This window comes from Cibotium barometz, chromosome 41 (genome assembly GCF_041138505.1).
Source record: "Cibotium barometz isolate CiBa-2024 chromosome 41, ASM4113850v1, whole genome shotgun sequence".
NCBI classification, from domain to species: Eukaryota; Viridiplantae; Streptophyta; class Polypodiopsida; order Cyatheales; family Cibotiaceae; genus Cibotium; species Cibotium barometz.
In genome coordinates, this window is record NC_141086.1 from 8,069,733 (window position 1) to 8,084,103 (window position 14,371).

General features: G+C 42.8%; 1 protein-coding gene across 4 annotated transcripts; it reads right to left on the reverse strand.

Moving 5' to 3' along the window:
* Window positions 1-3,979: 3,979 nt before the first annotated feature.
* Window positions 3,980-9,505, reverse strand: LOC147614664 (uncharacterized). 4 transcript variants are annotated; one of them, XM_086779942.1, is made up of 4 exons: window positions 9,154-9,505; window positions 7,893-9,047; window positions 7,636-7,811; window positions 3,980-4,863 (listed from the first exon to the last, which is right to left on the reverse strand). In XM_086779942.1, the coding sequence occupies exons 2-4, from the start codon at window positions 8,634-8,636 to the stop codon at window positions 4,602-4,604; spliced, it is 1,182 nt and encodes a 393-aa protein (XP_086636068.1). In that variant the 5' UTR covers window positions 8,637-9,047; window positions 9,154-9,505; the 3' UTR covers window positions 3,980-4,601. The 4 variants fall into 4 exon arrangements, with proteins under 4 accessions (XP_086636068.1, XP_086636066.1, XP_086636064.1 ...); XM_086779940.1 differs by having other exon boundaries at window positions 7,893-8,488; window positions 9,154-9,499; XM_086779938.1 differs by having other exon boundaries at window positions 4,455-4,875; window positions 7,893-8,488; window positions 9,154-9,499.
* Window positions 9,506-14,371: the final 4,866 nt, after the last annotated feature.

Below are 14,371 nucleotides of genomic sequence, written 5' to 3' on the forward strand. Positions count from 1 at the left end.
AGAATCTCTCAGTTAACTTTTTGTCACAAAACTTATCATTGTTTGAGCATCGATCGTGAGTGAAGGTATCTCACTTTATTGTTGATATAGTCTCTAATGGATTCTTTCTCTTGCTATTTGATATGGTAAAGCTGATCGACTGGGTTCCATCAGGGTTCCTTGGCGGGAGTACCCCCTTGAAAACAGTCTACAGGGAGTCGAAGTCATCCTTGTCTCTTGGTTTTAGTGATCAAAACCATTGTCCTGCCTTCCCTTCCAAGGTAAGGCCAAATATACTTTCTCGTACAAGGTCATCAAGCTGTCTGAATGTGGCACACATCTGATCAAACACTTCCACGTGTACAATGAAGTCTTCATTGTACACTTCCACGTGTACAATGAAGTCTTCTATCCCATTGAGACTTGGACATCAATTTCACAATTTGCATGGGCTTGATAGTAGTTTGGTGCCTAGGGTTTGGTACTACTATTGTAGCCAATGGAGGTGTTGTTGCTAGCCCTGTTGTTGCTACCCCCTCTCTACTTGGGCTACTATGCTCAAGATATCCCTAGTGGTGGTTAGAGAGTATTGGTGAATGTAACTATTTGTCCTTCCTAGCTCTATTCACATGATGGAATCCTTGCCCGCACATTGGACAGGTAGAAGAAGGCTTGGGGATAGGGACCATAAGCTTTGCACATGGAAAAGCACCAGTTTTGGTCAAAACGCTGAGAAAAGAAAAAAGTCAATCTAAGTTAACCGGGAGCCAAGAGCATCACTGGCAAGAGGGACTAAGCAAGACCAAAAAGCAAAAAGTTGTTTTTTCAAAAAGCAGCTCTAGGGCCAAAAAGCAAGGCCCTAAGACCGAAAAAGCAAAGCACTAAGAACTTTGAAAAAGCTAGCCATATTTGAGCAATATTTTATAAAGTAGAAAAGGGGAAAAGTAAAAAAAACAAAACAAAAGCCTTGCTAGCTTTTGGGCATAAAGCAAGACCCCTCCCTCTGTCTCGATCATCATCGACAAGGAGTGGAGATCATCGTGGAAATTTGGACCTTATCATCGTTGTCGTTCCACTGTACCGCCGTACCTCCATCGTCGCCGCTAGCTGAACCACCATTTGCTGTCCAGTGCCGTGCGCCGCCACCGCCACTCCTGCTTGCTAGACTGCACGGTACTGCCTGTGCCAAATGTTGTGCACCTGCTCTGCTGTCGCCGTCGACGACTGGCTGCTACTACTGCCGCCGCCTGGCTGCTGTCGCCAGTCGCCACCACGTGATCTGCACCAACTGAATTCAGCTGTATAAGCTGCTCAGCGCCACACTGATACCGCCAACTGGCTATTCTTTGCCGGTGGTTGTGCTGTCAGCTCTGACTGCCGTACTATCTTGTGGATCATCCTACGCCTTTATTTGATCTCTTGTGGGCCGTTTTCTATTCTGGATTGGGCACTAAATCTTTAGCTGAATATTTTATACTCTTTCATCTACACGGATCTCTTGTGTACCTTGTTTACAAGCTTGGGGTTCCTACAATTTTGGATTTGGTACTATATAGGTGAGGGATTTTGTGGGTCATCCCCATGGTGTTCTCGACATCAAGATCTCGTGGTACTATATCGGTGAGGGATTTTGTGGGTCATCCCCATGGTGTTCTCGACATCAAGATCTCGTGCCTCGACACTGACTATGACTTGGATTTCTACATCGATATATTTGTTTGCTTTTGTATTCATTGATGTATTGATCTTGGCTTGCGAGCCCGTGGATTATTCTTGAATAAATTCTTAAAAGGGGACGGGACCTGTTCCCTACTATATATATTTCTGTCTCTTGGATACGTGGTAGAATCTGTCACCACAGCACGCCCCACTGGGCTTACAATGGTATCAGAGCAAGATTCCTCTCGAGGAATCTTTCTTGGGGTGATAAAGCCATGTCAAGAGTAGAGGGCAACCAAGGGCCTAATGAAGGGAACAATTATGAGGCCGATTCAGGACTTCAGGATGGAAACCAGGGTCGTCGATCCATTACTCATGAGACTGCAACCATGTCATTAGAAGAGTACCATGATTTTTAGCAATTCAGGCGTTTGCTCAAAGACGAAGAATTCCTTGGTTGGAGAGCCAAAAGGGAACATGAAAAAAAAAGTTTAAAGACATATTCCAATTAAGAATCAAGCTTGAAGAGAAGAAGGATATAAGTGGGCACAAACCTCCACTCTTTCGAAAAAAAATCATCCCTTAAGCAACTTGAGGAATATGCCAAAGAAGGGACGTGTTTTCAATGTGGAAAGAAAAGACTTGGCTGCAAATTATCCCGACAAGCCAAAGCAAGGAGCTAGAGAGACCGGAAGATCATCAGATTGACATCATGTTAGGAGGCTTGTCAAGTGATTTGTAGTCTACCATTGCATGACGATCAGGAAATCCGTGGGATTTCAGTGGACCAAAGTTGAAAAAGAATTCTTTGAAGCATTGAAATTTTATGCTAGCAAAGGACCAGTGTTGATTATTCCAGATTTGTCAAGGCCTTTTGTGGTAGAATGTGATGCCTCAGAGATTGCATTAAAGCAATCATGATCTAAGAAGGCCATGCTGTGGCCTATGAAAGTTAAAGACGTCAAGGAGCCAAAAAGACTGCACCCACATATGAGAAAGTTGATGGCTATCATTAATGCATTGAAAATTTTGGAAAGCATTATCCTATGGGTATTGAGTTTGTTATCAAGATAGGATCATCAAAGTCTAAGGTACTTCATGTCTCAACCTAAGATATCCGAAAAATATATAAGATAAGCTAGTTATTTGGCCCAATTTCATTTCCAAATTATGCATACTTGTGAAAAAGACAACAAGAAAACAGATATATTATCTCGAAGACCCATGTAACATGCAGATTCTATGGGTTATCATAAGGACTCTTCTTTGACGAAAGATCTTTATGCTACCGATGAGGATTTCAAGGATATTTGGAACAGACTACAGAATGGAGATTTGGTGACCTCTTATGTCATCAAGGAGAGTTTCCTTATGATGCAAACCTGTCTATGTGTGAAAGGATTTGAGGCCAAATGTGATGGAAGAATGCCATGCTCCACCCTATATGGAACATAGAGGTATCCCGAGTTTAACTCAAGCTTTGGAGAACTACTTGCATTGGCCTAGTATGATAAAAAGAAGAAACACAACGGTCAAAAAGTTCCTCTTGAAATTTGAGAATTATTCACCATTGAATGGGAAACAAATGCCAAAAGAGTACTCTAAGAACTACTCAAATATACTTTGAGCTTATGAGGAAGCGGTTGTCCAATTATATTTGAAGTAGAACAAGATAGATTCAAGAGGGAAGGATTGTACCTCTAGCCTTCTTCATTGTACATACATATTGGAATATAATTGATCATTAAATTGGACATGCTCTAGTTTGGGTCCTTTCCATACCCTTATAGAACTTGACAAACAGAGAGAAGCACATCATAACTGACGAACAAACGAAAGAACACTATGATGCCACCACCTGAAACTCATAACATGCTTGATACGAGAGCTTGACCACCACACATGGTTACATCAATGTTCCCCAAAGACAAACTAGCAGCACAACAATCCTTATAGGTGCTGTTCACACACACACACAACACAAACAAGGGCTCTCTCACACACACACACACACACACACACGACTCCAAATCCCAACAATCTGACTTCCCTTCTTTAACAACCGTTTTAAAACACAAGACTACGCCATGACAAACGCCTCAGAGCTTCAAGAATGATAAAACACCACAAACAAGCAATCCTTCTGGTCAGATCAGGGTAAACGTTGCAGAACTTAACAGCAGTCCACCAGAGATGAGCAAAAAATGTACGGCTTTGGCAAGTAGCACATGCCAATATCTAGTTGAAATGCCATAATCTAAGGATACATACATTAGCATGTACAACGAATAGAGACAACAAGAACGTGCATCTTATCAAGGAAAAACCCAAAGCATGTCTCTCTATGTGCCCCTTTGGCCAAAAACGAAAATTATTTAATATAGGAGGTTCAAGGTATCTCATAAAGATAATAAATTTGCACCATCCCACCTACCCATGCCTCCAAGAAAAGCTGAGACCTTTCAAGCATCCCAGGTATCTCAAAACACACAACCAAACCAACAACATAATAAACCCCCCACACACTACCCCTAACAAATCCCCCCGCCCCCGCATCTTGGAGGTGTGAAAGACCTATAGAGGTTGAACGTAACAGAGCATGGGAAACGAATTGCAATGTTATGATGATGCTGCATATATCCCACAGCTTTTCATACTTTCCATGCTTTCCAGTGCCACTGACTGCTAGTGATCCCACAAATGAAGAACAGAATCCAAGGTTTCAAGCTGATTGAACACAGCTAGCATCAACAGGTAGCCCATTCAAAAAGACTGCATTGGCTACCATTAATCATTGTCCATCTCCTGTAGGCAAAGAAAAAATTACCACATGTAGTTCCAGGCTTCTTCACCATGCGCCTCTTGCAATGCACACCACAGTAGCACTGCATTGAAATGTTCCCAATTCACACTCCTTGTGATGGTTCCATTAGAGCTTTGTAGATCTGTACCATCTTAAGTTCCTAAGTCACTTGCAAGTTTGCCCCTGGCCATTCGGGGCGCCTTATTTTGGCAACCAAGGTTTCAGGATCTAATGAACCTGTAACTGTTAAGTTGGTGCCTCGCCTCATAAGCTCGAGGGCAAGTCTTGCTGTATTCACAGCATCATCGAGACCACAATGTGCACGCCCAGTCCATTTCAAGCCAGATGCCTCGACAGCTTTTCTCAGGTTGCATTTGCGTCCGTTAAAAGCATTTTGAAACAAAACTTTTAGGTTGATCCACCTGCAATAATCTCTGATATATGTGAGTTTGACACACAACTGTGGGTGGCTAAAGACAAGCTAGCTGCTAAAGCATAGAAAATTTCACCTAACTCAAAAGTTACCTTGCTGTCACACATCTTTATGAATAAAAGATCAAGGAAATTTAAACACAGATATAATTTATTAAGGTTGGCTTTTTTTTGTCAGAGTGTGTATATGCATACATACATCCCTCCATAGATGTGTGTGTGTGTGTGTGTGTGTGCGCGCGCGCGTGTGTACACATGTATATACATATATGTACACAGAAATACACAAAAGTACGTACCACATGTATATGTACCTACTTATGTATACATGTAGAGGCGGATCTTAGACAACATCTTTACTTTTGGGAGCCGCCTGCAACAGACTAGACCCGCCACGGGGAATAGGCAGTCCTGCTTGAACTTAAAAGGCGACATGTGCACAAATTTGCAACTGTTACCCATGTTTTTGAGTTGCTTGAGCCTACACGGAGTTGCTCAGGAGGACATTGTTTGAAGCTCTACCCACACATGCAAGTCTTTGAGCTGCTTGAGCCTATGCTAGACACAAATTTACAGGGCCTCCATTTACCCCTCAGCAGCTTGGAATAGCTCCTAGACTCTTAAGTTTGGGATAATATGGCAGCTTATGTCGCTGATGTTAAAGGGAACCTACAGCATTTTGCTACTACGGTACAATAATTTTTGCCTCACCTTCAGGGCAAAAACCAATCGACACAAGTCCTATGAATTCCATTAGGCCCTCCCCCACCCCCACCTTGGACCAGTTGAGACTTTCCAGTGAATCCTCCTTGTGGTACCCCGAATGGCATGTGGGCATTAGCAAGTGGGGATCACATCTCTCGAGAGTCGCAAGTCACCCCTCTCCTTTGAGCGGTTGTCCTCGGCAAGGTGAGTAGTGGTGGTGGCAAACCGAGTGCTCCTCAGCACCATATGGTACATCACCTCCTATTGGGCCTTCCAAGATTTAAAAAAATAGCAACGTCTAGAGTCTCATTCATGACTTCCTTTGGGCAAGAAGAGAGAGCCGAGTAACTCGGGTCTATGGTCTCCCCCACTATGCGTTTGCTATCTTGATTAGTGTAAATCCATGCTTTGCTTAGTGTTAATTAACATTTAAGTCTTCCGCTATTAGCACATGTGTTACACACATGGTCTCCATCAACACAAGATAATTGTTACATCCCGACCAGCCTAGGGTTAGGGTGGGGAACACTTGGAATTAACACGTGGACTAACCCAAGATTAGGGTGAGAGTTAACCCAAGATTAGGGTTAAGGCTTAGCCAAGGTCATGGGGACCTAGCAGGTTCTCACACGTAGACTAAGGACGCTAGCAAGAAAAGGTCTAGAATGGCTAAGAGCTAATTATTAATAGCCAAGGACTAATAATGGCTAAAAGCTTATAAATAAAGCACGAAAGCTTTATAAATAAAAGCAAGCCACTTAATAGCGAGGTTATTACTATATAAGTGACTTGGGGTCACTTATTAGACACAAGAAATTAAGTAGCAGTAGTCTAGGTTTACCGCGTGCAGGATCTCTTGGCCATGGAGCTGTCAATGGATGATTCGGTCTAGTGGTATGGGACACCAGTTTGGGGTCATTGAAGACTGGCAAGCTTGCGGCATTCTGAGCTCAGGATCGGGGGTGGTTCGAGGTACTAAACCTACGGTTGGGTGGTCAGTCAATAGCCACAATTTATCGCGGTCACACGATGTGTTCGATGTTCACGTCAATGGAAACCTATAGGGTTTCTCAGGTATGTTCTCTATCCTGATCCACAATGGTTCTATATATATACCTAGATGAATCCCGGAACATGCCCAAATTCACCTTTTAGGAACATGCATGTTATATACTCATGGTAGTCAACCCACAAGACTATATAACTATCAACTCCATTATGCATAGTATGGACTAGATACTACGACATCCCCACTAACGACATCAGTGCCCAATAGTTAGATAGTCCTTGGGCACAGTCTTGTGAAGACCTTACAATATCGGAATTGTTTTGGCAGGAGGGCAGCACCTATTTAGGGCAGGCAGCCCATTTGAGCAGCTGGACAGCCAGGATAAATGCCCAAGTGTGAATGCAAGTTGCCACCTCAACCCTGCCATGGAGCTGTCAGCGGATGATTTGGCTTGGTGGTATGGGACACCAATTTGGGGTCATTAAAGACCGGCAAGCTTGCGGCAATCTGAGCTCAAGCTCGGGGGTGGTTCGAGGTACTCAACCTATGGTTGGGTGGTTAGTCAGTAACCACAATCTATCGCGGTCACGCGACGTGTTCGACGTTCATGTCTATGGAAACCTGATCCACAATGGTTCTATGTTAGATAATCCTTGGGCATAGTCTTGTGAAGACCTTACAATATCGGGCCTGTTTTGGCAAGAGGGAAGCACCTATTTAGGGCAGGCAGCCCACTTGAGCAGCTGGACAGACAGGATAAGTGCCCAAGTATGGATGCAAGTTGGGCACCTCAACCCTGCCTTGTGCACTGTGATGGGGCATACAAGAAGACAAAAACAACTTCACTACAATGAAGGCCAGTTACCTATTGAAGTATTATATACCCAAATGAATCCAGGAACATGCGCAAATTCACCTTTTAGGAACGTGCATGTTATATACTCATGGTAGTCAACCCACAAGAAGATATAACTATCAACTCCATTATGCATAGTATGGACTAGATACTACGACATCCCCACTAATGTCATCAGTGCCCAATAGTTACCTGTTGAAGTATTGTGGCTTGTTCAGGCCTTTCAACTTGCATTCTGACTCCAACATGATTTTGCAATCCCAGTCTGACCATATCAAAACTGCAAAGTTCTTATCTTTTATTCCCTTGTCCTCTAGCCACCTATCATGCCAATAAAGAGCTTCCACCAGAGGAATGCCCTTGTCCACCTGTCAAATGCAGACATACAAGATAAGAGACATTGAGAGGACAAAAAACAACGTGAAATGGTCCTCTAGGGTACAACTAACCTGCTCTTGTTGAATACCCGTGAGATGAGTGCAGAAATCTGTCAAAATCGGATGATGTACTGGCTTTACATAGGTTTGAAAGCAGTCCCCTAAGCTTAATTGTCGGCAATCCACCAACACAGATGGAAATTCAATTATTTCCTGTGGCTTGAGACTCTCCATGTTTTTGTCACATGTTGCTTCAAAATCGATCACCACTATGTAGTCAAACTCCTGTGTTCTTATGGAAGGGGCCGACTCAAGCTCCTGGCCCTCTAGGGTAACGACGTTATTTTCTCCCATCATGTGATCAAACTCTTGTGTTATTTTGGAGGACGACGACTCAAGTCCCTGGCCATTGACATGATTTTGATATGCCAAATTGCCTGGGGCACTGAAAAAACCATACCCGGTCTGCATCCCCCTGGTTTCTTCCAAATTTTTCAATGTTATGAAACCATCCTTTTGAGCATGTAAAAAATCGGCTACACCAGGTAAGCCTGTGGGTTGGCCGCCTCCGTATTGAAGGGACCGTCTGGAAATCTCACGTTTGTGTAGGAAGGACCGCCTGTTGTGTAGACAACGAAGTGCTTGTTCTTGGTTTTGGGCCATTCGTGCTGTCGTAGCATACATATTAGTTAAAAAATCCCTTAGAGAAAGGATGCATTCAAAGCCAGAGTACATAAAGAAGCTGAGACCCAAGGAAGCATTCAGAACAAGACGCCCAAGGCATGGCAGATTTGCCCAAAATAGCCTGACCCACATGGAGTTGTTCAATACTTCTCAAATGGGTTGTAGCCTAACAGTTCTTCATCTCAAACATTGCATCTCCAACACACCGTCAATCTACCCCGGAGCTACTGAGAACTTCTAAGGCCTAACGTCACTCGCAAACCTGAAGCCATCTCATGTTAGTCTGCATTCAACCACATGCTGTTCTCCAACCAATCTCCAATCGATGCACTGTAATTGGCTTGCCTCGGTCATGACAGAAGTGAACAGCTTGGTCCATCTTGTTCCCAGCAAGGGAAACATGGGCACCCACCCGCTGATGGGTCCTGATGAAACTGCTTGCCACTGGCATTCTCTACAGCTTCTTCCCATTGAGCTCTGAATGACGTAGGACAAGGATATGCAGGAATGCAGAGATGGTATGAAGCATCATTGAACGAACCCCTGTGATCCTCATTGTGTACTCTCAATAACCCCTCCAAAAAGCCAAGGGAAAGAAAAACACTTCCAAAAATGAACAACCCAACGGGCAGAGTATACAAATGCTTACCTCTCGGTGCTTGATCAACCATGGCGATGGGCGGGCTGAGTCCGGACACCCTATCGCCGGACAGTTCGCTCTGCCGGGCTCCAAAAGGGTCTGGGCGCAGGTGATGGCTCAAAATACAGCTGTTGCTGCTGCTGGGCCGAATCATAGCTGCCCTCCTGGCTTGCTGCAATTGGGAGCCCAGCAACCAAGCTTCTCCTGCGATCAAAATTCGCATCTACCATGGTGGTGGAGGTCGCAGGAGGGCAAGACGAGCTTCGTTGTTCAAGGGGACTACCATGTTAAGAACCCGCCACCGTTCAAAAGAACACACGGCAAGGCCGAAGAAATAGATAAGAATTACATGGATCTGCCCTCTTTTTCTGATATTAATCACATATATGTAGTTTCCTACAATAACTCCTATTCATAAATTATACTTCTCCTTTTAATTAATGTAAGGCTAAAGTCTTATTAGCCTTGCACGGTGCACCTCACATCCAAGCTACTCAATCCCCACATAGCCCTCCCCTCACAACATCCTACTATGCATAGAGTTAGCCCTAGTCCTCCACCACACGTGGCCTTCTCAACAACCCCTCCTTGTGCATTAGTCCTTGGCCTCTCCTCTTGCATCAACCTCCATAGGCCACCTTGAATGTCCATTCATCCTTGTTGTCATGCCTCTCACCTCCCTCCTCTTACTACCACTACAGTAATCTGCACCATGCATATTATGCCCCTATGCTAGTTAGTGTGTGTGTGTGTGTGTGTATTAAAAAGAGAGAGCGACAAAAAGGAGGGAGGGGGGCTGGGGTTGATGATGTTACTACCCTCCACAACCCTATTTTCATTTAAGAGAGAGACAACTAGCGAGTGTGTGTGTGTGTGTGTGTGTGTGTGTATTAAAAAGAGAGAGAGATAGAAAGGAGGGAGGGAAGTGGGGTTGATGATGTTCCTATCCTCCACAGCCCTATTTTCGTTTGAGAGAGAGAGAGAGAGAGAGAGAGAGAGAAAGAGAGAGAGATAAGGTTAGAGCCTGCACAGTGTTTGTGTTAGCCCTAATTTCTATGTGGGTGAGCTTGAAGCGGTTTTAACAGCCATGCTGCTGAGCTGGAGTTCTACCCCCCTATTGGAGCCATTCATGCAGACAGATTTTCCATCTGGGCAGTGGAGAATTTGCAATCATGGCTGCGCACAAATTTTCAACCGACACAGTGTTTGCATTTGCCCTAATTTCTCTGTGGGTGAGCCTGAAGTAATTCCAACAGCAATGCTACAGTTTTACCCCCCTTTTGGAGCCACTCGTGTAGACAGATTTTCCATCCGGACAACAGTGGATCTTCTCCTCTTTGTTTGCAGGACTGAAACATAACTCTTCTCCTTCTTATGGTGGAAGCATTAATTTTCGGTGTTGGGTAGTGGAAATGAATCAGGGAACCATAGATATGGATTTTGTAGAGGCACATGTCTCAATAAACGATGCATAGAAGTTTGAGGGTGGAAGGCCGGAGCGAGAGTCTGAAGATCAGGCCAAAAGGCAGACATTAGGTGAAATATGGACTCTTATTTTTGCCCCTTAAGGATTTCCACACCTCTTCTCTCTAGAGAAATGGGCTCATGGTGAAATTTTTACAAATCAACTCAAAAGTGAGTGGAGTTTGGACATTTGGAATCTACTCTTCGAGACCTTTCCAATGATATATAGCATGATAAGCAATTTTGAATATTCAAGAAGTCCCCAAATTGGTGATGACGTGGCCTTTCCATCCGAATACCATTTGCAGAGACAATATGGCCTAAATAGTGAATCTTCTTAGCAAAAAAATTGCACTTGGATTCCTTCAAAAATAGCTTATTTCCTTAAAAAGTTTGAAAATTGAGCACAAATATTGTAAGTGTTCTTCTTTCGACTTACTATATATAAGTATATCGTTAAGGAAAACTACTACGAATTTTTTCAAATATGGATGTAAAACCTTGTCCATCAACGTCATAAATGTTGCTGAAGCACTTATTAAGCTGAACGGCATGACTAGGAACTCATAGTGTCCAAAACGAGTCCTAAACACGGTCTTGGGAATATCCTATTCCCTTATCTTAACTTGGTGATACCCCAATCTAAGATCAATCTTAGAAAAGTATTTTGCACCATTAAGTTGGTCAAATAACTCATCAATGCATCGAGTAGGTCCTCATCTACTCCTTCTGGTGGTTCTCTATTTGGATGCATTAGATAGTGAACTATCTCTTATGCCCATTTAGGAGAACAACATAGAGGTCAAATAGTGAAGCTTTGAGAAGGTCGTCATCTACTCCTTTTGGTGGTTCTCCATTTGGATGCGCAATATAAGTGGTTGGCATACACCTACTCTAATCCCTTTCACACAATCAAGGACATCAAACTCAAGTAGGATCAAAAGCTAATAGGTGATCCCCTTATCTTAGCACATGGCTTGTTGAATGAGAGAGAGGGATTAATGGTCCACAAAGAAAACAACCTTGTTCACCAAAAGATAATGGTGACATTTCTTTACCACATGAACCATGGATAGTCCTTCTCTCTATATATAGTTCTACTTTGCATTGTTTAATTTGGTGGGGGTAGTGAAGCTAAAATGAAATATGCTCTCTGGCTGGCTCGTATGTAGCCTCTTAACCACTTTGCAAGTTAACAGGGGTTCACCTACTTGACCTACTGTAAGGCACTTTGCCATCTTACCTGCATGTAATGGAAGCCTAATTCTTATAAGAATTTTGTTAGACTTTATAAAGAGGCCTTACCATGAGCCTAATGCCAAATAGGGAAGTTATGACTTCATGGACATACCTGCTTTTGACTAGAATTGGTGGTGGCCGCATACTATTTTAAATTTTATTTGGCCTAGTGTGAAAGTTAGTCACTTATATATAATTCATTTTTGGCATTGAGCAATACACATTCATTTAATTTGTGAACACTCCCTCTTCTTCCTACCCTCTTCTATTGTTTCTTGCTATCTTGATGGATACTTGATAGATAGGTTTGTTTTTATAGGGTTCTCCCTCTCATTAGCTTCCTCTGTATCCGCATTTTGTGCGAGAGAAATGTTGGAATTTGGAGTATCATATGTGTATGTCCGTCTCTATGTGCCCATCATGTACATGTACCCCTGTTTGTGTACCCACTTGTGTCTATGTGTGAACATCCCATAAAAGGGTTATTGTTCTTGTATGTGTGTGTGTGAACACTCACTTATGTGTGTAGGTGAGTAAGTGTGTGTGAACCCACTATTAGAGTGGTTAGAATAAATATCTAGATATTATACATGTTTGATATAAGCCATGATTTTAATTAGATGAATATCACCTCTAAGGCTATAACAACATTGTACTTGGTGAAGCTTTGACAATCACATCAATCAATATCATTGAGTCATGCAACATATCTCTCTCTTTCCCTTGAGTACTATCTCTCTCTCTCTATCACCACACATACACAACACGGCTCTCCATCAACCACCTTAGAGCTGCACTTGTTGTCACCATTAGTAGCTGAACATTTTCATGATGTTGGCGATTGCCCCCATCTTTGCCTACCTATAACCTCCGGCATGAACTGGATGGCATCCACATACACGCAATATGTGATTGGGGAAAATTCATCAGTGCTTGACTATAATGGGTAGCTATGCTCTGCAAGCTATTGAGGTTGGTGCCCCCATCTTGCCTCTATAATACCATCCCCTTTAATGCTTATTGCACCACCATCTATTGTGCCTTAAGCTGCAATGCTAACTTCTCACCTGTCTCCCCCCTGCACTACCCTTGCCCATCTCTTGCCTGCAAACAACTGATAATGATCTACTCAACCCATGCTAATCAACATCATCAGAGATTCACCATACCCCTCCTACATCAATTGAGATTTGGATATTTTCATAAATGCTAATAATCTACTCGACCCATGCCAATCAACAGCATCAGAGATTCACCGTACCCCTCCTACATCAATTTAGATTTGTGTATTTTCACAAATGAGGTGATATTTATCTAATTAAACATTCCAACATTAGTATAACTTGGGGATTTTTCACAATAGAGCATGATGGAGTCAAACAGAGGTAACTTAGCCCTATAAAGATTCAGTGGGAACAACTTCTCCACCTAGAAAACCAAGATCAGGCTATTGCTAATATAGGACAGGCTCTAAAATGTCGTTTCAAGGGAGCAAAGGAGAAACCTAAAGGAGCTACTACATTGTGAGTCGTGCAAGCTTGGAATGATGATAATGACCAAGTTTTGGCACATATAGGTCTTAGATTGGTAGCAAAGCAGATAATCTCATACACATCACCTCAACTTCGACACTTCAAAGAGGTATGGGATAAGTTTGAGAATTTTTTTATGAGTGTCTTTCACAAGTAAAAATAATACAATCTCATAATGAAAGAGCACCTCGGCACCATAAGCACTCCTCTTACAACAATTGGGTACCTTAAAGCCAACCTTGAGATGAAGATGACAAAAGGACGACTCTTCTCCAGCCTAGAAGAGATTGAAAGGTTGAAAGAAGTTCTATCTACACTTTTGATATCTAGGGAGATGTATGAAAACATGGTGGCTATCCTTATAATTTGTTGAGGATAGACGACTTCAAGAGCAAGCTATTACTAGCATTAACTTAGAAAACGGTTTGTTCACAAAATAGAAGGGCAAGAACAAAGGGAAAGGTCCCAAAGTGCACCTTTAGCAAGAAGCTAGGTCACACAGAAGCCCGTTGATTCATGGTAAAGGAACAATAGAAGAATCATGCCAAATTGGTGGTTGAAAATGAAGATGAAGAGTTTGAAGTTGCTCTAGAGAAGTCGGAAACCTCTACTTCACCGCCTGAAAAATGTTTTGCTACCACATTCTCTGATCTGTCTCTTTCGGAGATAAATAATAATATTGCATTCTAAATGTCCAAAGAGTCAATAAGGGTTCTCTTCTCGAGGTATCTCCCAAAACATGATATTTTTGTAATCGCCTTATGTTATAAAAGGCATCCATGTTTTGAGTCTCGGGGGGGCGTGCGGGGGGGGGAGGGGGATAGTTTAGGATGGCTGACATATATCATGTGTGGTCAAGCTGCCCCATATCAAGCTTAGCATGGGAGGTGTTGGCTTTGGCAATCACATTAATCAATATCATTGACTGGTGCAACACATCTCTCTCTTTCTCTTGATTACTATTTCTCTTTCTTTCTTTCTCTCTCTCTCTC